The 26,930-nt window shown below is 36.6% G+C and overlaps 1 protein-coding gene and 1 pseudogene across 12 annotated transcripts in view; one reads left to right on the plus strand and one right to left on the minus strand.

Annotated features, from left to right (window-relative positions):
• ATG4C (autophagy related 4C cysteine peptidase) overlaps positions 1-26,930 on the minus strand; it is a 193,003-nt gene that overhangs the window by 96,105 nt on the left and 69,968 nt on the right. Inside the window, exon 10 of one of the 12 annotated variants that reach the window (XM_032296772.1) lies at positions 12,832-14,161. The exons of 10 other annotated variants lie outside the window; for them this stretch is intronic. In XM_032296772.1, coding sequence (XP_032152663.1) covers positions 13,994-14,161 — 168 coding nt within the window. In that variant the 3' untranslated portion in view covers positions 12,832-13,993. Of the gene's footprint in view, positions 1-12,831; positions 14,162-26,930 lie in introns of those variants that run through there. One more of the 12 variants, XM_032296783.1, reaches the window with a different exon arrangement.
• LOC116563927 lies at positions 7,199-7,664 on the plus strand (annotated as a pseudogene).

Consider the following 26,930-nt stretch of genomic DNA (forward strand, 5'->3'; position numbering starts at 1 on the left):
CCGTCTCAAAAAAAAAAAAAAAAAAAAAAAAAAAAAGATTCTATGAGATGGTCTACCTATATGTAAGCAATGATAATAATTTTGGTGTTTCTTTGCTTTATGTGCTAATATTAAGAAAGCATTTTTTATTTTGTGGAAGTCAGGTTAACCACAACCAGGTCTGTTTGTGGCTTAGGGAGAAGCTGACTTGAATAAGAGATGTGCCTTTGGTTTAATTTCCAGAGCATACCAAATAACTTTAATGGATCACAGAGAGCTGGGTGCTAGTTCTTGAGAAGCTGATGTGTACATGTGCATAAAGTATATATTAGAAGTATATTAATACAATTCTATCTCAACAGATTTAATTCTTAAATGCTACATACACTTGTTTAATCTCCCATTTTAAAAGTAGAAAAGGTTAGATTATAACATCAGGTTAGCTCTCTTTGAAGCAGGTAATAATTAAGTTGATTCACTGTTGCAATTACTGTCAAATCCCCCTTAATTACCAGAGATTTTATAGCAGCTTCATTATACGTCTGCTGTAATGCATTGTGGCCCTAAGGAGAAGTGTTGCAGGAAATTCTGCATAGCATGGATAATTCTAACCTGCAGTTACAGCTTCCAGCGAAAGCTCCTGCACTAAATTTATCTTTTTTTGACATTTCTCCCTGTTACTCCAGCAGTTAAACCGAAGTAACATTACTAAAATACCTACCTACCTTTGAAAGTTAGAATTGATTTCTCCATAGATATTAAAAACAAAAGAATGAAGAAAGGATAAATTAGCCTTCAATTATTGCTGAAAAAGCACTAAATTATGTTTAATAATGAATTCAGATTATGACATTCTAATAGATCTGAGATCTACATATCCAAATCACAACTATATCTTATATTTCTACTTCTTGGGGATATTTCTTAGATGATGAACAAGACAAAAATTATTACTAAATCCCCAACAGATAATCTTGAAGAGAATAACCAACTGCTTTTTATTTATCAATGATTTTCCAACTTATTTCTGGAAAAAATAATCATTTTTTAAAAATTCATTTTTAAGTTTCCCTATCACTGCTTGTTTTCACTGGAAAAATCTTTATAAATCAGAGCCTGTAAATTAAGTGAAGTTCAAAACAGATAACTGAATGTCTCTCACAGATCCCCTTTTAACCAAGGAATTTACTCCGCAGAATATATTAGATTCAGAAAGGGCCGCAATGTCAAAGACACTATTGGCAGCTGTGTTAACAGTTAAGGGCCTGGCTTTGTACAGCAATACAGTTATTAAATTTCTCCGGAGACCATGACTCATTAATCAAATATTCATACATCTCTGTAAATACACACTGAACAGAGAATACCCTCAGAGCCGAGCATCCCAATACAAGTGCTCTTTCATGTAACACTGACAAAATCCTGAGAACATGTGGTCATGTTTTGCATTTCTAATGCACTATGTACTCTTTAATACTCCATTTCCTAAAATCAGAACACAAATGATCTTACTGATGGCAAGTGTTAGATGGTTACAATTAAAATTATTCCACTATTGCTTCATACCGTCTTTTTTTTAAATGAGAACAATGAACCAATTCTTCTGTTCTTTGTTTACCATCAAACAAGTAATTTTTTCCCAGACAGATGAAGAAACCCAGGGCCGTGATCCTATTAATACAAGAATTTGTATTAGCCTGAAAACAACAAATCACTACTTAAACTAGAGAGGCCAAATAACAACATATTAGCAGACATGAACTTGCTATATTTTGCAAAGTCCTCAGTCTGTTTTATACCACTGAGAGTTTTCCCCCTATTGTACAGTAACAAAAGGTCTTTCTCTCATCTGAGCTCTATCAGAAAAAAGAAGTAAAAAAAAAAAGGGTCTTTCTCAATTGCAGCCTCTAGAAAATTGGGGTCTGAGGCCAGACCAAGAAAAGAAGGCTCAAAACGTCGCCTCATAAAGCTACTACTAAGAGCAGGTTCCCCACCTGAGGGTGGGCAGGAATACTATGCCAAAAGAAGAGAGAAAAGGAGCATCTTATGTAAATTTCCCATCTGTGTTACAGTTTCCGAAAAAGATAGGAACTTGATTCTCAATGCCACTGAAATATAAGCAAATTTTCGTCAAGGCCACCTCATCTCCTCACCTCCTCCAGCCTACCACCCAGACTGTTTCTTTAACCCATTTTCCAAAATTCTTTCCAAAACTATGTAAAAGACGTCCCTTCCACAGTCTCCCTGCTTTCATCCCCATCGGGCTCAGTCCTCACATGCCATTTTCTCGAGCCTCTTCCTCTTGGTCTTTTGGAACATCTAATTCAATATGATGTAGGGAAAACTGGAGGATGCTTTGGAATCAGGAGAGGTTTAAATCTCAGATCTCCAGATTGCCAACTGTGCTAACTTGGCATATTAATGTATCAGACCCTCAATTTCTTCATCTGTAAAATGGCATAAGCACCCAATAAATGTCAGTTGTTGCCATTGGTAATCGTTAATCCTCTATCTCTTAACATTGACTCAAACTTTCATTTTCCTGGCAGTACTAATTCTCTCCTAAACTTAGCCAGAAAGGAGACTTCTCCTTCCATTTAAATTCCTCTGATTCAGGTAGTTTTGCATTCCCACTTCCAGATGCTGATTATCACTTCACAGTCTCTTCTGCAGATGCTTGCACCATCTATTTCACTCAGCATGCTCCAACTCCATATTTCAGCCTTGAAATTCTGTTTTTTCTATCATTCTCACAACATTCTACCATTCTATTTCCCAAACTCCCTCACTTTACATCATTTGGGAGTCTGGTAAAGTCTAGTGTCTCCTCATAAAAATACTTTTAAATGTAAATTAAAATGTGCATAACTAAATGGAATGGTTATTAAAATTTTTTTAGCCAGGCACGGTGGCTCATGACTGTAATCCCAGCACTTTGGGAGGCCGAGGCGGGTGGATCACGAGGTCAGGAGATCAAGACCATCCTGGTCAACATGGTAAAACCCCGTCCCTACTAAAAATACAAAAAATTAGCTGGGCATGGTGGCGCATGCCTGTAATCCCAGCTACTCGGGAGGCTGAGGCAGGAGAATTGCCTGAACCCAGGAGGCGGAGGCTGTGGTGAGCCGAGATCGCGCCATTGCACTCCAGCCTGGGCAACGAACGAAACTCCGTCTCAAAAAAAAAAATTTTTTTTTAATTTGTAATTATAGTAATATATTTGCTTCTCTGCTTCTCTATCAATACACTAAAAAATCCTAGCAGCAAAACCTACCAAAATTTCAAAGCAGTGTAAATACTTCAAGATATCTATATTAACTGTAATGTAAAAATATCTATAATTTCTATGAGTGGTAATGTTCTAGCCACTGCTAGCACTGTTACACTTTGTTGTCTATATTCTTAATGAAAGGAAATACTCTATTTCAGTTAGATGTTAGTAAAAATAAAGATGTAAATGTTTTCCAACCCAAGCTCATGAAACTCTAAATTCTGTTCATGGGTTCATCAGGTTAAGAACCCCTGCATTAAATGACCTACTCTTTCTCTGCCCCATCTAAATTCACTATTTGCATAATTCACTAAATATATGCATAGAATCGATAGAATTATAGCTAGGTAAAACAGAATCTAAGAATAGGGCTTGACAAATCACATTCCAATTTTAAATCTTCATATTTTTTTTTTTTTTTTGAGACGGAGTTTCACTCTTGTTACCCAGGCTGGAGTGCAATGGCACGATCTCGGCTCATCGCAACCTCCGCCTCCTGGGTTCAGGCAATTCTCCTGCCTCAACCTCCTAAGTAGCTGGGATTACAGGCACGCACCACCATGCCCAGCTAATTTTTTGTATTTTTAGTAGAGACGGGGTTTCACCATGTTGACCAGGATGGTCTCGATCTCTTGACCTCGTGATCCACCCACCTCAGCCTCCCAAAGTGCTGGGATTACAGGCTTCAGCCACCGCGCCCAGCCCTAAATCTTCATATTTTAAAGTGTTAAAACTAAGCCACGATCTTCTGATTTCTACAACCTTTGTTTTTTCCTTCATAGCACTTCTTCCTGTGTCTCTCCTAGGCATCCACTTAAGTATACATTTCAGCCTGACCATTACAGCCCTCAGTCATCTGCAGAATGTTTAGTGTCACCCCCTTACTAAATACCAGCAGTGCTCTGTAGCCGGTTAACCAAAACCAGCCACATGCACCTCAACTGTGCCCTGTGGGGATGGCCTCTGCTCCAAACCCACTTTTGTTTAGAAAACAGTACCAGGGACCCTGTCTTTCCGTTTTTATGTTGTTTCTTATTAGTTCAGATACTTACCTTATTGCTGCCTGTATATAAATCAGACTTTTAGAATTCATCCAAAATGCCAGCTCCTCCAGGAAGACTTGCCTAATGAGCTGTCTTCTTTTAAAACCAAATAACATTTTATTTTGTAGAACTTCTACTATAAACGTTCTCTTTATCAATCATGTATGACAGTTTTTTTATATTTTCCCCATCCTTAAGTAAATTTCTAAGCTCCCTGATAGAAATGTCACTTTTTAAAAAAAATCTCAATGTATTCTCTAGTGCTTCACAGACATTCAATATAAGCATGGAATTGGGTTTTTGTTTTATTTTTCCTAATTCTTGCATTCCAATGCCAGTTCAAAGAAAAAAAAAGGAATTTTAAAGTCTTTTCAAATCTTAAGACTGGCATGAATAAAATCTTGACAACACTTTTAAAGGCTAACACTTATTGAGCACTTACTGTGTGCCAGGCATTTTTCTAATAAATATTTCACATGTGTTTCCTCCCTTAATCCTCACAACAGCCCTCTGCTGATACTATACTACAATAGTTACTGTTATCCCCATTTATAGATGTTAAGTACTTGCTCAAGGGCATATTGCTGGTAAGTGCTCAAGTCACAATTTGAGCTGAGCCAGTCTGACTCTACAACTTAACCAATTCATTATGTCTTCTCCATTGTATAACACTGGAGTTTGACCAAAAAAATTAAGCATCTGTTTTCCTCTAAATATAAAGATTCATAATTTTTTCCAAACTAGTAGTATTGGGTGAATATGTAAAATCTTACTTTTGAAGCACTTGTTCTGGATGATGCTATGGTATAATGTAATCTACTATAATTGTCATGCTATTATACAACATGATTGTATAATACTAAGTACTATATTTTGCATGTTTTACTTTCTAAACATCTATATTCAGCATTTGGGACCAATTTTATACTATGTAAAATTTCAATAACACCTTATGTTTTAAAAATAAAGACTGGGCCATGTGCAGTGGCTCATGCCTATAGTCCCAGCAGTTTGGGAGGCTGAGGCAGGTGGACCTCCTCACTTGAGGTCAGGAGTTCAAGATCAGCCTGGCCAACGTGGTAAAACCCTGTCTCTACTAAAAATACAAAAATTAGCTGGGTGTGGTAGTGCACACCTGTAATCCCAGCTACTTGGGAGGCTGAGGTGAGAGAATCACTTGATCCTGAGGTGCAGAGGTTGCAGTGAGCCGAGATCGTGCCACTGCACTCCAGCCTGGGCAATAGAGCGAAACTCTGTCTAAACAAATAAACAAAAGAGAAATGAAGACTGAAAGAAATGAGAAAAAATATTGCAGAAATTGCCATGCTGATCCTAAAAGTCATACGAATATAGTACAGGGGATCTAGAATGCACAAAGCAATGTTGAAAAAGAACAGTGCTAAAGAGCTCACACCTCCCAATTTCAGAATTTATTACAAAGCCACAGTAATCAAGACAGTGTCATACTGTTATGAGGCTAGATAAATGGAATATATTTGAGAGTCTAGAAATAAACCCTTATATTTATGGTCAATTGATTTTCAACAAGAGTGCCAACACTAATAGGAAAAAGAGTAGTCTTTTCAATAAATGGTGCTTGAGCAAGTGGACATTACATGCAAAAGAATAAATATGAACACCTACCTCAGACCATATACAAAAATCAACTCAAAATGGAATTAAAAAAAAAAAACCTAGGCCAGGCGTGGTGGCTCATGCCTATAATCCCAGCACTTTGGGAGGCCAAGGTGAGCGGATCACCTGAGGTCGGGAGTTGGAGACCAGCCTGACCAACATGGAGAAACCCTGTCTCTACTAAAAGTACCAAATTAGCCACGCATGGTAGCGCATGCCTGTAATCCCAGCTACTCGGGAGGCTGAGGTGGGAGAATCGCTTGAACCTGGGAGGCAGAGGTTGCAGTGAGATGAGATCATGCCATTGTACTCCAGCCTAGGCAACAAGAGCAAAACTCTGTCTCAAAATAAAAACATTAGCCAGGCATGGTGGTGCATGCCTGTAATCCCAGCTACTCAGGAGGCTGAGGCAGGAGAATCACTTGACCCTGGGAGGTAGAGGTTGCAGTGAGTTGAGATCACGCTACTGCATTCCAGCCTGGGCAACAGAGCGAGACTCTGTCTCAAAAAATAAAATAAAATAAAATAACATAAATGTAAGAGCCAAAACTATAAAATTCAGATATAGATCTTCATGACCTTGAATTAATCAATGGTTTCTCAAATATGACACCAAAAGTGCAAGGAATTGAAAAAACACAAATTAGACTTTATCAAAATTAAAACTTTCAGTAGTTCATAGGATACCATCAACAAAGTGAAAAGATGGCTGGGCATGGTGGCTCACACCTGTAACCCCAGCATTTGGGGAGGCCGAAGTGGACAGATCACTTGAGGCCAGAAGTTCGAGACCAGCCTGACCAACATGGCGAAACCCCATCTTACTACAAAAGTCAGCCGGCATGGTGGTGCACACCTGTAATGATGCTACGTGGGAGGCTGAGGCATGAGAATCACTTGAACCCAGGAGGTGAAGGTCACAGTGAGCTGAGATGATGCCACTGCACTCTAGCCTGGGCAAGAGTGAGACTCTGCCTCAAAAAAAAAAAAGGTAAAAAGACAACCTACAGAACAAGAGAAAATGCTTGTAAATCATATATCTGATAAAGTACTTGTATCGTGAATATGGAAATAACTCCTACAACTCAATATATAAATATAAATAACCCAATTTTAAAATGAGTAAAGATAGCTATAAAAGTGGTCAATAAGAATATGGAAAGATACTCAACATTATTAGTCATTAGGAAAATGAAAATCAAAACCACAATAAGATACCACTTCACACATACTTTGCTGGTTTAAAGTAAAAGGTAGACAAGTTGCAGACGCAGAGATGCAGATCTTTGTGAAAACCCTCATGGGCAAGACCATCACTCTTTAGGTCGAGTCCAATGACACCACTGAGAATGTCAAAGCCAAAATTCAAGAGGAGGGTATCCAACCTGACCAGCAGCGTCTGATATTTGCTGGCAAACAGCTGGAGCCTAGCCGCACTCTCTCTGACTACGACATCCAGAAAGAGTCCACCCTGCACCTGGTGCTGCACCTGCGAGGTGGCATTATTGAGCCTTCCCTCTGCCAGTTCGCCCAGAAATACAACTGAGACAAGATGATCTGCTGCCAAGTGCTGTGCTTGCCTGCACCCCCGTTCTGTCAACTGCCGCAAGAAGTGTGGCCACACCAACAACCTGTGCCCCAAGAAGAAGGTCAAATAAGCCTCTTCCTTCCTTGAAGGGCAGCCTCCTGCCTAGGCCCCATGGTCCTGGAGCCTCAATAAAGTGTCCTTTTGGTTGACTGGAAAAAAAAAGGTAGACAATAACAAGGATTAGGGAGAAAGCTGAAAAGCCAGAACCCTCATACATTGCTGCTAGGAGTATAAAATGGTGAACCATTTTGGGAAACAGTTTAGGAGTTCCTCAAATAGCTAAACATAGTTATCAATATGACCAGCAACTCTACTGCTAGGCAAATATCCATTAGAAATGAAAATGTACACCCACACAAAATCATGTACATGAATGTTCTGAACAGCATTATTCATAGCAGCTGAAAGGTAGAAAAAAACCGAAATGTCCATCCATTGATGAATAAAGAAAATGTGGTATACCTATCTCAGAATATTATTGTCATAAAAAAGTAATGAAGTGCTAACAAATACATGCAACAATATGGAAGAACCTTGAAAAAAATTATGGCAACTTGAAGGAGTCAGACACAAAAGGCCATATAGTGTATTATTCCATTTAGATGAAACGTCCAGATTAGGCAAATCCGTACAGGCAGAAAGTAGATTAGTGGTTGCTAGAGCTGGCGGTGGAAAAAAGAAGGGTGGAAATAGAAAGCGAGAGTGGGTACAGGGTTTCTTTTTAGGGTAATTAAAATGCTCTGGAAATTGGTAATGATGATCATTGCACAACTCTGTGAATATATTAAAAACCACTAAATTGTGGTTTTTAAAGTTATTTTACTTTAAAAGGGTGAAGTGTCTAACATGTGAATTACATCTCAATAAAACTATTATCTAAAAAAGAAAACCACAAGGTATCACTTCACACACTCAGTAGAATGGCTATAACAAAAAGACAGAAAACAGACCTATGGAGACATTAGACATATATGACACTCTGAACCATCTTAAACATTATAAAATTTGGACTTTTTGACAAAGATGCACTTTGAGCTCTGAGCTGATGCTGCCTACCAGTTAATATCACAATCTTTGTATAGCAGATTAGATAATTGTTGGATTTTATATTTCATTCCCTCTTATTTTGCAGGAAAACAGAAAATCACAGTGCTAAAACTAGTGTTAAGAAATGTAGACCTCATAAATTTAATAAATATAAAGATAGAAATAATCATTAGCCTCAATGAAATGCTCAGTCAACCGTACATTCTACTATAAGTCAACTTTAAGTCAGTCAATTGTATGTTCTACTACAAAAGAACAAAAATAAAGAACATCAGTGAGATACTAGAAGTGTATCATCAAGACTATGTAAAGCCTGTATGATTAAAAATAATTTTGTTTTAAATATTTTAATAATATTTTTAACTCTCTGGGTAAGAATCTTCCTTAAAACATTGTTTTAAAACATTTATTGTTCAGTTCCTTCATATTCTCAAGTGTTTATGGGAACATATTACATACAAAACCAAGAGTGTCTCTCCAGGTATAGACATGGTCTAGTGGCCATAAAACTGGCCAAGCATAGGAAGTCAGGTCTAGGAGACAATCACAAGTCACAGGAAAGACCAACATGCAAGCCAGAGGCATAAGTCAGTACACAGATCCAAATACAAAAGACTGAGTAAGTGGTGGCTGTCTTCATTAATAGAATAGTTATAAAAATAGGAATAAAAATTCAACCTATTGAACATGCTTAAAGAGTAACAAGAATATGAACCTAAGGTAGAAGGGAATATAGAAAAATGAAAGTAATATATTGGAATATCATGTAAGTATGGGTTGATCACTTCCATATGATATATATTTAAAGTATTTTAGAAATAATTTCAATAACCAGACAGTTGAGCATGAACTCTCCTGACCTGTTCCATTATGCAATCATGTAAGTCCCAGAACTCATGTTGTCTCATTAATCCCAGATCTAATTCCCATCTTAAATTCATTAGCTATATTTCAATACAAGTAAACTGAACGGTGTGGCATAAATAGCAAGCAGTATAAATATTAGGAACTGAAATGCTACATTGTACAATTCCAGGAAGCACCATTCATATAACATATACTAAAAATAGTGCTCCGTGGAGTTCTGCAACATGGTAGCCCATATCCACTGTCTCTTATCAGTATTTACATTCTTCTACTGCCTACATTTAATCTGAAATCATCCCAGCCCACACTTTTTAATTCACGTATTTTTATCTGTGTCAGTTTGCTATGGTGTATTTGCCTAGACACACTCAAAACTTGCTGTCATTCTCTCATCCTTTTGTTATAACTTCTATCGGATTTCAACTTTCTTTTGTTTACCTTTCCTGCTTATAAAACAACTTCTTATAAAACCCTTGAATTCTCTATTTTTTTTTTTTTTTTTTTTTTTGAGACGGCGTTTCGCTCTTGTTACCCAGGCTGGAGTGCAAAGGCGCGATCTCGGCTCACCGCAACCTCCGCCTCCTGGGTTCAGGCAATTCTCCTGCCTCAGCCTCCTGAGTAGCTGGGATTACAGGCACGCACCACCATGCCCAGCTAATGTTTTGTATTTTTAGTAGAGACGGGGTTTCACCATGTTGACCAGGATGGTCTGGATCTCTTGACCTTGTGATCCACCCGCCTCAGCCTCCCAAAGTGCTGGGATTACAGGCTTGAGCCACCGCACCCGGCCTGAATTCTCTATTTTTATGTATATTATCATAGTATAAAAATAAATATGTATTGTATTTATAAGTTTTAAATAATATAAATGAAAGATAATTCTGAGAAGAACACTTTTTTATCATTCACTCTTGGATGACAATTTTGGAAGACTGTTTCATTTATGGAAGAACTGGCTAGAGAGAGCATAGCATAGCAAAAGAGTAATCTTCCCTTCTAATAACATGTATTCTCCACATTTAGCATATTTTTCTTATCATTGTGAGAGAATAAGTGAAATTTTATAACTGTAGTTGTGAATGTTTTGGGCCATTGCTTGCCACCAATAACATCGAGAAGGACTGTAAAAAGGAAAGGAGAGGAAAATGCTAACTCAAAAATGTGTCTGCAATACCAACTCTAAATACAATATTTTTCAAAGTTTATAGGCAAGGAAAAAGTCTTTAAATAACCATGAAAGCCACACAAAAATGCTTAAGATTTTAAAACTGACTTAAGATTCAAACTATAAAATGGTATAAAATTTATATTTTAGAATCAATAGGATGTTTCCAATTTTCCTGGCCTGATGTTTCACCTTGTCAGTTCTGTATTTGAGTACTCTGTATGAAGGCTCAAATGAATAACACTATTGAATGGTGGTTGACTGACAATACAGAGGTTATGATAAATATCACATAATAAATATTTACTCGCCTAAAGATTTTTGGGGGAAGACATTTACTCTTCTTTTTATAGAAAATCATCCCTTATCCTTTCCAAGAATTGCCTCTATCATATATTCTGAATATCTTGCTCCTATTTCACCATGATTTTAAATCCTGTTTCCTTCTTATAACTGTTCAAGTAACAATTCATGTAGTGATTTCATATTTTTAAGTTGTCATTATCTGTCCTTCCTCCTGTTTCTTGACTTTAGAAAATCCTTTATAGCTTTTCGTGATTATGTAAGAACATATAGTCGAAAAGACAATGTCAAATGCAAGCTATTAAAGGTGATCTGTGACAAACCATGAAAATGAAACTTCTTCCTAGTAGAAACTGAAGAGAAAAAAAAAAGAATAAAGTGCTTCCTAATATTGAATAATAAAAGGGAACTAGAGATCTCTAAAAAATAGAGATTCTTATATAAAATTAGATCGATTATATAGCTAAGTCATTTTTGCTGTTAATTCTTCAAAAAACTGATGCAATTAACACACATATTTAGATATGTTTGCCCTTGGACAATGTTAAATACTGATGTTAACAGAACACAAAAGTAACCTAAATTTTTAATCATCTGAAGTTGTCTTCTCACTAATACAGATTTAATGAGGTTGGTTTAATGTAAAAACAGAAATATGAATACCTCAAGGAATACTTCTGGATATACTTAACACCGCAAAGGATCTTTTCATTCACTCATTCAGCAAATTATGACTCTTACAATTGCCTGCTGGTGGTTAACACATTGACAAAAGGGGATTCAAAGTGTCAAATCTTATGAAGAAAAGAGAAAAGAAACCTTCGCCATCAAAAAGTCACATCAAGAATTTTAAAAATTCATTTCTGAAATGTTAATGGTAAAATCCAGGATCTTAATATTGATGTGCAAATGGAGGATTCTCCTACCATAATTCTAACAGAACACTCATCTTAGAACCTTGTCCTTTTTGACTTTCCTTTATTCCAGGCTGAAAGAGATCACCCATAAGCTTTATTGACTGAGTTTACTAGCTGTCAGAACTTGAAATGAAATCTGTTTTCACAACAAAGTCTGAAACCAGAATATATAATACATTTATTCTAAATCTAATGATATACTCTTGTTGCTGCCTTCACAATAAAAGATTAGCGTAACTCTTGGCTGGTCTTTGGCTGAAGGTGAATTAGCAGGCGAGATAAATTGACCCTCTCTCAATTATCATGCATGCATTCATTCACTCACATGTTAGTCAATAGTTTTATGTGTGCATATTATGCTAACAATTTCTGATTCCAAACATTTATTCCTAGTCATGAGGATGACTGTATTATAAGATTTGTCTGTAAAATATACTAAGTTTTTTCCATACAATTCAACGTAAAGGAAGTTTCTGCCTCCTCTGACATTAATTTTGCCCCGGTGTAATTTTGTCTCATTCCAAAAATCTACCTAAAATGATCGCTAAATATGTTGAGGAAGTAACTGTGCTATTCTGTAACTCTTAAGCTTTTATATTAGTTCTTGCAAGAACATTTACAACCGATTCAGATCCACTTGAAGGTGTATGGGTGCTCTCATTTGATGTGTTTACTGTAGAATCCTGTGAATAATGCAGCTATGTAGGAACAGTAAATTCCAACAGCTTAGATCAAAGGACTGCAGTGTATAAAATGTGGTATACCCACTGGCTTCTTGTTCCTATATTGCTTTGACATTCTAGGAAAATTAGTATTGTACTTAATTTGTCCTAACTGTATGCAGACTGAAGAAAATTTTTAGATTTCAGGCTATTTGAATTCAGTAAGTCATCCTCACTGAGAAATGTCAAACCTGATTTTTCTTATCAGGCATATAAAGCAATCTGCCCACCCTCTCTTTCAGCTTTGCATGCGGCTCTAAACAAATAGGCATTCTGATGGAAGAGATCAATGACTTCAGATGATACACAATTTTATGTCTTTATAAGTCATGTTTCTACACTGAAACATAAAAGCTCCATTTAAAAAAATTAGTATTTTGCTTTCAGAGCAATATTATATGCATTTATTATAAATAAACAGAATTCATTTGAGACACTGATTTTTCAAATGAAAGGATTAAAATAATCCCAACATTAAAACCAAAACAAGCATTTTATCTCTCACATCTTTATTATGTATTTCATAATCCTACCTCCATTATCACTCTTGTACTTTTAGATCACAAATTTGCCTTTAAGTAACACATAATACACGTAAGGCAGATTTGTCTTACAGGTGGCCTCAGCTTCTAAACACCACTACACTGCTTTATACAAATAACAAAAACCACATATAAGAGAATCTAGTGACATCTTTCTTGGTACTTTAGATTTAAAAACTGTATAAGTTGAGTTTCCATAAAATTTCACCCTTGAGATAGGAAACGAACAATACTACTATTTTATAGTTACCTTTATCTGACTTGATTGGATGCAGTTATAATAGTATTAATAACATAACCTTTAAGTTTGTGGGGGAAATCCAATATTCACTCCTCATCAAAGGTTCAACAGCAAGCATAATGAGGAGCCATTATAAAACCATATTGCTAAGTATTCCTTTAACTCATAATTCTGCTTATGTAAGTGCATATCACAGTTAACAAATACTATTTAATTATCAAGACATATGCAAAAGTATTATCTGATTGTATTCATAGCAGGCAGCTAGACAGCATTAAAGTTTCCTTCTCTGATCTTCTGATCATTAGTACAAACTGAGAATTTTGAAACTATTTGGTGATCCCAGTCTTTAGGGGAGGATTAGTATCACAAAACCTCCATGAGAACAATGGGCTCAGGTAGAAGACTTAGAAGACTAAAAGGCTTACAGTTAAGATAGAGTTATCATTAGTAGACATTAGGGAAATAGGAATGCAACCAGAATCACTCAATTTATTTATTAGAAAGAAAGATTCATTAAATCGTTTCTCTTTTAGAAAAATATCTTTAAAATTTTATATTTTCAAATGTTCTTTTTTTAAAGAACATATAAAATTGAGATATTTGTGAAAATAAACGTTTCGAATATACTTTCCCCTTTCAACGGAATTGTTCTCATCAAGCACAAATGTCTTTAAAGCAAGACAAACTCTTCTGTGCTAAATCTTTTTAATTGTTTCTTTTCATCCTCTGAAAAAAGGTCTTCTTCATTGGTTGTAGTCGATGTGAAATCATAGTCTCTGGAATGACCATTTACAAAAGTAAATAAGGGATATTTCTCCTTAGAAGAAAATTTCAGCATCTGTAACAGAAAGTATAGAAGAATCCCTTATTGGATGCAATAGTGCACACTAAGACCACACAACAAATCTAATGTTTGAGCCCTGAACCTCTCCTGTTAGCTTCTTTCATTTACATTCACCCAGTGCTATTCCTTTACCTGTTCTGGCTAAAAGACAAAAAATGATTAGCATTGCATTGTTTATTTATAGGTAAATGTATGCTTCTTCATTAGGACTAAATCATCAAAAATTAAGTATATGCTCACTCTCACCTCCTAGTTCCCCAACATTTTCTGATCACATTAGTTTGAAGAAATACTAGAGAGTTAAGTTGTAATTTATATTCTTTAAGTAGTAACAGACAAAGAAACAAGATGGTACCACTGATTATGGTAAAATATTGTAAAAGAGTGTTTGGTAATCTAAGCACTAAACCAGAAGGTCCATTCTAACCTCTGTTCTATAGCTTACCTTGATGTGACCTTGGGCAAGTCACTCTACCTGAGTAACATCTATAAAACAGGGCAATCACTGCTTGGCCTTTTGGCTAAGATCAAGTGTATAAAAACAGAGGAAAAGAAATCCAATTTCTCCACCTCAGAGAATTAAGAAGATCTAAAGCAATAATACGAAGTTATTTTTAAAAAATAACTTGGGTTTTTTCAAAGATTCTATTTTTAAACATATTTTAAATAAATGATTTCTACAATAATCTAGTCAACATGAAAAACAGTTTTATCACACCGTAATAATCCACATTTTATACATTACCTTCTAAAGTTGCATTATATACAAAAAAAGCAATACCTAGAATTTTGTGAGGATACCCACAACCTTTACAGCTCATCAATTTGGATTCACAACTATAATATAAACAATTTTAAATCTTTCTGTTAAACAAGTTCTATTAAAAATTTTAAATGATTTTCATTAAAAACTGATTTAAACATCTTGAATAAAGGATTTTTTAACAAAAATAAATTTTCAGTAGGTAATCAGGACCACAGGGATTCCAAAAGTTACTATGCAATTTTCAGAGAATGCTAAAAAGAATACAATTATTTATATACAACATAATCACTGTCAATTAAATGTAATTTGTTTTAAAAGATAATTTCAGAGGTAAAACTATCTTATCCCAAATGTCAACATTCAACTGAAGGATCATCAAATTCTTATATTTCTAGATTCTCTTGAAACATGGCCAGATAGGTAGGCCTAGCAGATGATACAAAATTAAAAATATTTCAATGAGACAGCTATATAAAATATATTTTTAATTGAATGAAAGTGAACCATTCAAAAACAAGCAAGTATTAACACACAAGATCCTACAGTTCATACTGTGCTTATTTACACATTGCTGAAATTTATTTTATTTATATCATACAAAAAAAGGAAGAGAGAAGAGCAAAAATGTGTAAAATGAAAAACAAGAGGCAGAGAGTACTGGCATCTGATTAATCATCTTTCACCTCCAGCCAATAGCTGGAATATAGTCCAAAAATTGTTGTCATTTTAATATTCATTTAATGTCACTTGTAAAAGTCCAGTATCTAACGGGCAGGTATCCACACATCATTTTCAGATCCACACAGCAGAGTTAACATTATCATCTCTTTATCCTTTCTTTCAAGATTAAGAAAGAAGGGTGAGGGTCCTGGGGCCCACCAACAACAACAACAAAAAAAGAAGTTATTCGGGTTTATTAGTATAGGACTGAGTTGCTCATCAAAGTTAAGATTCAAATCTGTGCCCCAGGTGGAAAAAAATGGCAGTAAGGAAATCACTACACTTTAATTTAAAAATGCAGGCAGGGCGCAGTGGCTCATATCTGGAATTCCAGCACTTTGGGAGGCTGAGGTGGGTGAATCATGAGGTCAAGAGATCAAAACCATCTTGGCCAACATGGTGAAACCCCGTTTCTACTAAAAAATACAAAAATTAGCTGGGCGTGGTGGCACACACCTGTAATCCCAGCTACTCAGGATTATTAGCCAGGAGAATCACTTGAACTCGAGAGGCGGAGGCTGCAGTGAACCGAGATTGCACCACTGCACTCCAGCCTGGCAACAGAGTGAGACTCCGTCTCAAAAAGAAAAAAAAAACCAGCAACTACTTTTTGCAAATCTTCTTGCAATATAAGGTCTCAACATTTATTGCACAACATTTATTGATTCAGGCTTGGAGAATTATTTTCCAAACTTTCCTGAGTTTCTTTAAAATATTTTTAAAGATTATCAAATTAATAATGTATTAAAAATTTACCCAAATGAGTTGAAAATTTATGTCCACATAAAATCCTGCACATGGATGTTTGTAATAGCAGCTTTAGTGATAATTTTATTCTGATAACATTAAAACGTGAAAAGTTTAGGGTTCTTTTTTATATTACAAGAATGGCTACATTGTCAAAACCTTAAAAGTCCTTCCATAATGGATGATATAAAATCTAAATTTAAAAATCCAATTTAAGCCATCCGTGTGACATGGAGATATTATACAAAATACAAGTCAATCTAAATTATTTAACAACTTAGAAAAATGTTTATTATGTAATCCTAAAAGAAAAAACAAGACATAAAGCTATAAAATTTAGTTTCAATTATGTTAAAATAATTTCAAATATGTATTTTGAAAAGACTGAAAGGAAATATAACAAAATATTAAGTTATCTCTGAATGAAATAGTGATGTGTATGTGTGTGTGTGTGTGTGTGTGTGTGTGTGTGTACACATACATATACACACACACTTCTATTTTCCAAGCTTCTTTATTTTTTGAAACAGACTCTCGCTCTGTCACCCAGGCTGGAGTGCAGTGGCATGATCACGGCTCACTGCAGCCTCAACCTCCTGGACTCAAACGATCCTTCCACTTCAGGCTCCCGAATAGTTGGGACTACAGATATGTGCTATCACACCTGGCTAATTTTTGTATTTTTTATGCATATGGGGTCTCACTATGTTGCCCAGGCTGATCTCAAACTACTGAGTTCAAGTGATCAGCCCACCTCTGCCTCCCAAAGTGTTGGGATTACAGGCATGAGCCACCACAACCAGCCTATTTTTCAAACTTTCTAACATGTAATTCTTCTATTATGTAGTAGGAGAAAACTATTATTTTTAAAAATTTTAAGACAACTGAATTAACCATCTCATAGTTGTTTTTTAAAGGGAATTCAGTGGTTTGCTCAACAACTTTAGAACAGGCAATTCTAAACTCTGTTCTATTGTAATAACACAGCTAAAGCTCAACTGAAGCTGCTTTATTATCTAAAAAGCAAATCATAGATTTCCAAAGATCAAATATTTTATCGCACCTTTCCTATGGACTGAGTTGACAGGTTTCAGAATTTACAAAGGCAAAAGCTGGAGGACAGAAGTTAAGCAATTTATACCACAATAAAGTTAGTACTTGGTAGGACAGAAATAGAACCAGGAGATGACCTCTTCTCCTCAAGCGAAAACCTTTTCCACTAGTCCCTGCCACCATATATGTAGAATTATACCCAGTACAGAGCAGTCTATACCTATACGGCATATATTCACCACACTAGAGCTACATCCAATGTCGGGGTTAAGTTCTAAGGTCAGCCCACGCTGCAAAATCAAGCATTGTCAAAAATCACCTATAACAGAATTGTTTAAAGGGTGATATGTATAATCTTGTGTACGCAACCCTGTTCAGTAATATGTATAAATGTAAAATACATAGTAATGCAAATAATACAGTCATGTGCCACAAAATAACATTCAATCAACAAAGGACCGCATACAATAGTGGTCCTATAAGATAATAATGGAGCTGAAAAATTCCTATCGCCTAGCGTTGCCACAGCTGTCATAATGTCATTCCACAATGCATCATTTCCAAGTTTATAATGATGCTGGTGTAAACAAACTGATTGTCTGGCAGATAAAATTATGTACAGTACATATTTGATAATAAATGACTTATTAAGTATCTACTGTACAACACTATTATTTTATAGTGTACTCATTTTACTTACCAAAAAAAGAAATGACCTGTAAAACAGCCTCAGGCAGGTGCTCTAAGAGGCACTGCAGACGACGGCACTGTTATTGTAGGAAATGATGGCTCCAAGTGTGTTACTGTCCCTGAAGACCTTCCAGTGGGACAAGATGTGGGGGTAGAATACAGTAGTATTGATGATCCTGACCCTAGGTAGGCCTAAACTAATGTGTATGTTTGTGTCTTCATTTTTAACCAAAAAGCTTAAAAAGGAAAAAAATTAAAACGTTTAAAAATAGAAAAAAAATCTTATAGAATAAGGATAGAAAGAAAATAATCTTTGTAGAGCTTTACAATATGTTTGTGTTTTAAGCTAAGGGCTTATAAAACAGTCAAAAAGCTAAAAATAATTTAAAAGTTTATAAAGTTAAAAAGTTAACGACTGGGCGCAGTGGCTCATGCCTATAATCCCAGCACTTTAGGAGGCCAAGGCAGGCGGATCACGAGGTCAGGAGATCGAGACCATCCTGGCTAACATGGTGAAGCCCAGTCTCTACTAAAAATACAAAAAATTAGCCAGTCCTGGTGGCACGCACCTGTAGTCCCAGCTACTGGGGAGGCTAAAGTAGAATCGCTTGAACCCGGGAGGAGGAGGTTGCAGTGAGCCAAGATTGCGCCACTGCACTCCAGCCTGGGTAACAGAGCAAGACTCCGTCTCAAAAAAAAAAAAAAAGTTACAGTAAGATAAGATTAATTTGTTATTGAAGAAATATATTTTCTTATAAATTGAGTGTAGCCTAAGTGTACAGTGTTTATAAAGTCTACCGTAGTGCACAGTAGCGTCCTAGGCCTTCACATTCACTCACGATAGACTCACTGATTCACCCAGAGCAACCTCCAGTCCTGCAGGTGCCATTCATGGTAAATTCCCTACACAGGTACACCATGTTTTATTCTTCATACCATCTTTTTATAATATCTTTTCTATGTCTAGATACGTTTAGAGACACAAACACTTACCACTGTTACAGCTGCCTATAGTATTCAGTACAGTAACATGCTGTACAGGTTTGTAGCCTAGGAGCAACAGGTTATACAGGTTGAATATTCCTTACTTGAAATGCTTAGGACCAGAAGTGTTTCTTTCCATTTTAAGCTGAAAATCCAAAAATCCAAAATCTGAAATCCCAAATGTTCCAAACAGCATTTCCTTTCAGTGTCATGTCAGCACTCAAAATGTTTTGAATTTTGAATCATTTCAGATTTCAAATTTTCAGATTAGGGATACTCAACCTGTCCACACAGCCTAGGTGTGTAGTAGGCTACACCATTCCAGGTTTGTGCAAGTGTATTCAATTATGTTTGCATAACAACGAAATCACCTAGCAACACATTTCTCAGAATGTATCCCCATCATTAAGCAATGTATGACTGTATATAATAAAGAGTATACATGGAAAAATGTATTCCTGTTTTTTATTACAAGAGCTCATATAGTTGAACTAAGCTCAGTGTGCAAATGATGTTAACTATCCTATTTCCTCACTATGTAATCTTAAATCCCTGTAAACCAACTTTTATCCCTCACTGTACTTAAAAACTCTCTTAAAAAGCATTTTCTTCTAGCCCTCAAATAAAAAGGCCTGCTATTAGTTCCCATTATCTTATTTCTACTGCAATCAACACTGCTGAGTATTTCTTTCTTAAAATACCATTTCCCTGATTTCTGCGACATTTTGCTTTCCTGTTTCTCCTTCTATTTTCTGAACAATTTCTTCTCTCTCCTCCGTCATTGACTCTACTTAGTTCTGCATCCCAAAATGCAGACAAAAATCAATCATTCCTTTATCTTTTCTCTACATTCACTTCTTCTATATTCTCTTCCTTAATATTATCTACTATCAGTCTCAACGATTTCTGTGCTAGGCCTTATTGTCATCCATGTTTTTGCAGATGGGAGAACTGAAATACTGAGGGAGTAGGTGACTCGTATTATAAGGTCACACAACTAGTAACTGACACAGTCAGGATCTGAGCAGAGGCAGTTTGGTTCTGATGTAACTACTACCACCTCCAACAGTAGTCAGTGGAAGCATACTACTACATCAACTTAAATTGATCATTCCAAAATAAAATTTCCATTTCTTCCTCCCAAAAGCACCTCTCTTCCAGACTTGTCCATTTCTATCAATAGCAACATCATTTACATTAGTTAGGAATGATTTTGTTGCAAGTGACAAAGAAACAAAAAATAGAGAACAACAACTAACAATGATTTCAAATAATCCGAACTGTTTTCACCAGTCTGACATTGCTAGCTTTGATTAATCAATGTCAGATGAACAGCTTCTGTAATTCTCTTGGCCTTTCTCTCTGAATGAAATAGGACTGTTGAAACCCCAAGTTTTTAGTTTAAATTCAGGGCGGGGCAGATGGATGCAAGAGGAGTGACGGCAGTGCATCTATATCCCATGACAGCAGGAGAGCAAAAGTGTTCCCAGAAACTTCCAGCACACGCCCACTTACATTTCACTTACACCAAACTTTCTAAATAAATAGGAGACTAGCAAAATGAGTATTTGGTGGGTACTGTCACTGCAAACAAAACCAGGATTCTTTAGCAAAAAAGAAACAGGGATAAGTATTGAACCGACAACCAATGGTGTTTGTACACCATTCAGACATGACAACCACAATAAAAATAAAACAGGCTCACGTGCTAAGGAAGGACTGGAAGGTTTCTTTAGGACGTGTGGTCAGAAAAGGCCAAGCTGCAACCTGAATAACCAGCACTCCCCAACCTTTCAGGTACAAGGGACCGATTTCATGGAAGACAATTTCTCCACAGATTGGGGGATGGGATGGATTCAGGATGATTCAAGTGCATTACGTTTATTGTGTACTTAATTTATATTATTACATTGCAATATTTAATGAAATAGTTATATGTCTCACCATAACGTAGAATCAGTGGGAGCCCTGAGCTTGTTTTCCTGCAACTAGACTGTCCCATCTGGGGGTGATGGGAGACAGCAACAGATCATCAAGCATTAGATTCTCATAAGGAGCATGAAACCTAGATCCCTTGCACATGTAGCTCATAACAGGGTTCATGCTCCTATGAGACACTAATGCCACTGCTGATCTGACAGGGGGCAGAGCTCAGGTGGTAATGCCAGTGATGGGGAGTGGCTGTAAATACAGAGGGAGCTTCACTCGCTAACCCACTGCTCACCTTCCGCGTGTGGCCTGGCTCCTAAAGGCCACAGACGGGTACCAGTCACAGGGGTTGAGAACCCCTGTGAATGACAATGAGGAGCCAGACCTAAAAGCTCTGGGAGAAGAGCACTCTAGGCAGAAAAATCAGTGAGTGCAAAGGCCCAAGGATGCCAGCATACTTTGCATGAGCGAAGAACAGAAAGCAAGCCAGTGTGGCTTGCAGATAGAGGAAAACAGTAAGGGTGGTATACAAGAGGCAGATCACTCAGGCCCTATAAGCCAAATTAACACACGATTTAGGTTTCACTGTTCCCTTAAGCTCATAAACATCCTATCACAGATTTCCCACAACATTTGACCTTTGTGGTTCGGCTTAGGATGTTTCTATCGTCTAGTCATCCTTCATGCTTCTTGTCTGTACCAAATTCTATCAGTCCTTAAAGTTTCAGCCCAAGATCCACTAACAACTATCTTACTCTACAGTGATTATTCCCTTCTCCAAAGTCCTATACCTTTGTCAGGTAAGGATTATAAACTGTCAAATGTCAGTAATGACAGTACCTATCTCACAGAGTTGTTGTGTAGATTAAATCAGCTAATACATGTAAAGTACTTAGAAGATTGCCTGGCATCTAATGTATTGGCTTTATCATTATTGCACTATCATAATATTAGTCTCCTGGCATTTATCAAATACATTATTGTAGAGTCATTTATCTTTAACGTCCATTTCACGTCTCCCCAACTAAACTATAAGCTGCTGAAGATTTTAAATGAAGTCAGAGTTTCTATCATTAGATCCCAGAAGTAAAAAAAGACCTATGAAATTTTTAAAGTCCTTCAGATTTCAAGTGGAAAACACAGAACTAGAAGAAGGACCTCTAGGTGAACATAAGCCTGGAACACTAAAATGATTTCAAAAAGACCTTTTCCAAAATAGTGATGGGCATGGGAAACTGTACCACTGAAGAAAATGAGAATTGTCCTAGAAGGGGAAGCAAACCTATTTTCTTACTATGTAAGACTACAGAGTAAAAGTCACATACAGCCTGATTTCAACTCACTATAAGAAGAGATTTTTTAACAATAAGGGTCTGTCTGAAAATTGAAAATACTTCCAGGAAAAGTCATTAGCTCACTATAACCTGAAATAAAGATTAGATACTCAACTGTCTGGAACATAGGTTGATGTACCACCATTTATTAGTTGTGCCCTTTGTGAACACTGCTAAACATTTCTAAATGTAAGATTCCTTATCTGTAAAATGGAAAAGTACCTATCTCAGAAGGTTTGGTTGTTTAAATGAGATACTATACCATAGGTAAGGACTCAACAAATGTTAACTTTGGATTGAGTAACTTCTAAGATCTCAGGGATTCAATGGCTATAACATAAATTTTGTTTTGTAGCTAGAAGACAACTGGCCACATGTAAATTTCCACCCTGTGTTGATACGCATTCCATAATCAAACAATTCATTCCCTAGTACATTTTCATCTGTGATTTTTTTTGTCCTTAAACACCAGCACTACTAGGTAATAAGTTTAGCAATGAAAAGGTAATGGTTATCCTTGAATTACCAAATGGTTATTTGATAATAATCATTAAATCGAGAAAAAATGAAAAAAATAAGAATAAAAGGGGGTATGAGATAAAATAAAAAATAATCTACATCAGATCATTTACAAGACAGTAGAGCAGAGGAAACACAACCTAAGTTTGTGAGTTAGGAAGGAGATATGCTGGTGGGATATCCATGAAAAGTAAGCAAATTCATCTTGCAGAACTTGGAGAGCAATAATATATAAAGGCCAAAGACATCATGGAAAGTAGAAGTGAAACCCAAAACCACAAACAAGGAAACTGACAAAAACTTGTATAAACTCAATTCCTAGGTCCCTCCTTGCAACCAATACCCTTCTTCACCCACCTCCAGCCATCCCCCATAGAGGAAAATAAAGATTTACTCTTTGGAAAACCTGAATAGATAATGATAATGAACTCTAGTACACTAGACACAGTGATGACTTCAGAAGCTGAGTAATTAAGTGACAGTCTAAAAACAGGAAACTATAGGGTCCTCAGTATCCTTCACTTCCTGCTCCTGGAGCACAAGCAGACAACAAATATTCATTCGTCAGGCTCTTAAGAGATGGGAGAACTTTTCTTTGAGAAAACAAAACAACTCTAGAGAAAAGACCACCCCTTATTAACATCTGAGAGTCACCCAACAAAAAGGCAAGCTTTTTACATGATCATCCTAGTATGAAAGTTACAGCTAAAAAGCAAAGGTCAAACACACAGAGCTTCTACTCAGCTTTTTAGTGCCTCATTATTAAACAGAGAGAAGGTCACTAGTCATTTGGGGGAAAGCATCTAAAGGAAAACCTGATGATTAAAAGAAAAAACAAAACCATAAAAAAGTCCAGAAGGAAGCATAAACAACCAAAGAAACAGAAGAAAACTTCAAAATTACTGTAATAAATTTTATAGGGGGAAAGAGAAAATACATCCATAAAAAAGAAAAGAATACTATGGAAAAGAAATAGAAAAAAAATATCAATAACAACTAAACACTGAAGCATCCTAATTGAAATTTAAGAACAGAATAGGTAGAAGGTAAAGCAGAAGAAATCTTCCAGCACACACACACAAAAAATATGAAGACATGGGAAATAGAAGGAAAAAAGAGAAAAATTAGGGAGCAATTCAGAAGGTCCAACCTGTATAATAAGAGCTCCATAAGGTAAGAATAAAGAAAACAGAAGAAACAATTATTTTTAATTTCAAGGAAATTTCCCACAATGAAAGAAGGCAGGACAATCAATGACAAAGAATGCAAACCAAGATACATCATGAAGCTTCAAGATATTAAGGATAGGCCGGGCACGGTGGCTCAAGCCTGTAATCCCAGCACTTTGGGAGGCCGAGGCGGGTGGATCACGAGGTCAAGAGATCCAGACCATCCTGGTCAACATGGTGAAACCCCGTCTCTACTAAAAATACAAGAAATTAGCTGGGCATGGTGGCGTGGGCCTGTAATCCCAGCTACTCAGGAGGCTGAGGCAGGAGAATTGCCTGAACCCAGGAGACGGAGGTTGCGGTGAGCTGAGATCACGCCATTGCACTCCAGCCTGGGTAACAAGAGCGAAACTCCATCTCAAAAAAAAAAAAAAAAAAAAACAGATATTAAGGATAAATAATTATTGCTGGCTGGGTACAGTGGCTCATGCCTGTAACCTCAGCACTCTGGGAAGCTGAGGCAGGACTATGGGAGCACAGGAGTTCAAGACCAGCCAGGGCAACATAGTGAAATCCTGTCTCTACAAAAAATGCAAAAATTAGCTGTTGTGGTGGTACACACCTGTGGTCCCAGCTAGTCAGGAGGCTGAGGTGGGAGGACTGCTTGAGCCCAATTGGTCAGGGCTGCAGTTACCTATGACTGCACTACTGCACTCCAGCCTGGGCAACAGAGCAAGACTCCGTATGGGGAAAAAAAAAAAAAGAAAGAAAGAAAAGAAATACAAAGGATAGGAAAAAAGAAACGTAATCATAGCACATTATGTGATTAGTGAACAATATTATGGAGGCATAATGTGAACACTGAATAGTGACTAACCGAAATCTGTGTTATACCTGTGCTGGGAGCATGGCTGGGAGAAGGAGAAAACAGGGTGAAGGAGCGTAGGAAGAGAGTTAAATCCTCAAGTACTATAACTGAAAAATAACAACGAATGTCTACAATGGACTAATCAAGAAATTGCAGAATAAGCACATTACAGCAGGTCCCCAAATAATCATTTCATTCAACGCTGTGTGATTATAACGTTCATGAAATCAATTTCCGCCAGAGCCCCTATCTGTGTGAAGTGTGCATGTTCTCCTCATGCCCGTTTGAGGAGGTTTCTCCAGGTTCTCTGGTTTCCTTTCCCATCCCAAACATGTGTACACGAGGTGAACTGGCGTGTCTGCACCAATCCAGTCTGGGTGAATAGTGGGGTGTGTGTGAGTATACCCTATGTGGGCTAGCTTCCCACCTTGTGTCCTGAGCCTCCAGAACTATCTCTGGCCACCTACAACCTGAACTGAATAAGCCAGTTGGAGAATGAATGAATGAATGAATGAATACAAATTATTGCCAAATAAGAATATATAAGGTATACAACAATCATATAAAAGCATGACAATAAACACATGGTGACAAAGCGCTCAGTGAGCCTACCAGATTTGTGATTGTTCTGGAAATATGTTATGGTAGGAGGTGCTCCTTACAATTTTCGCTTTGCAAACTATTGCTTGATTTAACCTACCACCACCATGACTGCTATCGCTCACTGATCCACCAACAACTCTAAGATAATTACCTTACATTTCTTTTTTTCTAAGCTTTGTTTTTCTTGGAGTTAGTAATCCCACTCCTTTTTTCATTTCCTTAGTTCTCTTTGTAGCTATTTATTTTTTTTAGATGTTCAGTCATGTCTGTGAAATACCTTTATCTTTCTTAAATATAAGTACAGCTCACATTTATTTCAATATTTAATATTAGAAGTATTTAAATCTTTATTTGGAAGTTTGGTGATGCTTCTGTGACAAGAAATATGTCTTAGAAACTTAACTCTTGTTTATATCAATTATCCTATGGTAAAACCGGTTCCATTTTATATCATTTCACTTAAAGTCACAGTGTCCAAGAACCTATCAATGATGTTAAGGGAAGACTTATTGTTTTTAGAAATGCAGAGGTAAAATTCTAAATAAATAGTTAAAAGAGTTAAAAGTGACTATCTCTGAGGAGGTATTCTTTGGATGGGGAGTAACATGACAAGGGACTCCTGATTTTCAGCATAAGTCTTTTATTGCAATTTCAATATTTAAAGTTAGGGTATGTACCACTTTGATAAATATAAAAATTAATTTTTTGAACAAAACATATTTTGAGTTGTGCATTGAGTAAAAGAACTATTGCAAGTTTTAAGATAAATCCACAGCAATTTAAGGAAACTAGAAGAACTAGGTAAAAGCACATTGTAGATTTTTTATAACTCAATCATTGACCTCTTTACTAATTTTAAGACAACCTTATAACAAAGTCTTTTTTTTTTTTTGAGACAGAGTCTCACTCTGTCACCTAGGCTGGAGTGCAGTGGCGCCATCTTGGCTCACTGCAACCTTACCTCCTGGGTTCAAGCAATTCTCTGCTTCAGCCTCCTGAGTAGCTGGGATTATAGGTGGCTGCCACCACATCCGGCTAATTTTTGTATTTTTAGTAGAGATGGGCTTTCACCATCTTGACCAGGCTGGTCTTAAAACTCCTGACCTCGTGATCCACCTGCCTCAGTCTCCCAAAGTGGTGGGATTACAAGTGTGAGCCACTGTGCCCAGCCAAGTCTCTTTAATTCATTTCTCCATTCAACGAATATTATTTACTGAACTTCTACAGTGTGATATCCAGTGCTAAGCACTGGGGATTCAAAAATAAACAAAACTAACAAAATCCTTCCTTTGTTGAGATGACATTCCAGTGGAATAAACAGATGATAAATAAACAGAACATGTATATATATGATACAGCAGAATATACACATATATTTGTA

The sequence above is a fragment of the Sapajus apella genome, unplaced genomic scaffold (assembly GCF_009761245.1).
Source record: "Sapajus apella isolate SASKATOON/1434 unplaced genomic scaffold, GSC_monkey_1.0 scaffold36, whole genome shotgun sequence".
NCBI lineage: Eukaryota > Metazoa > Chordata > Mammalia > Primates > Cebidae > Sapajus > Sapajus apella.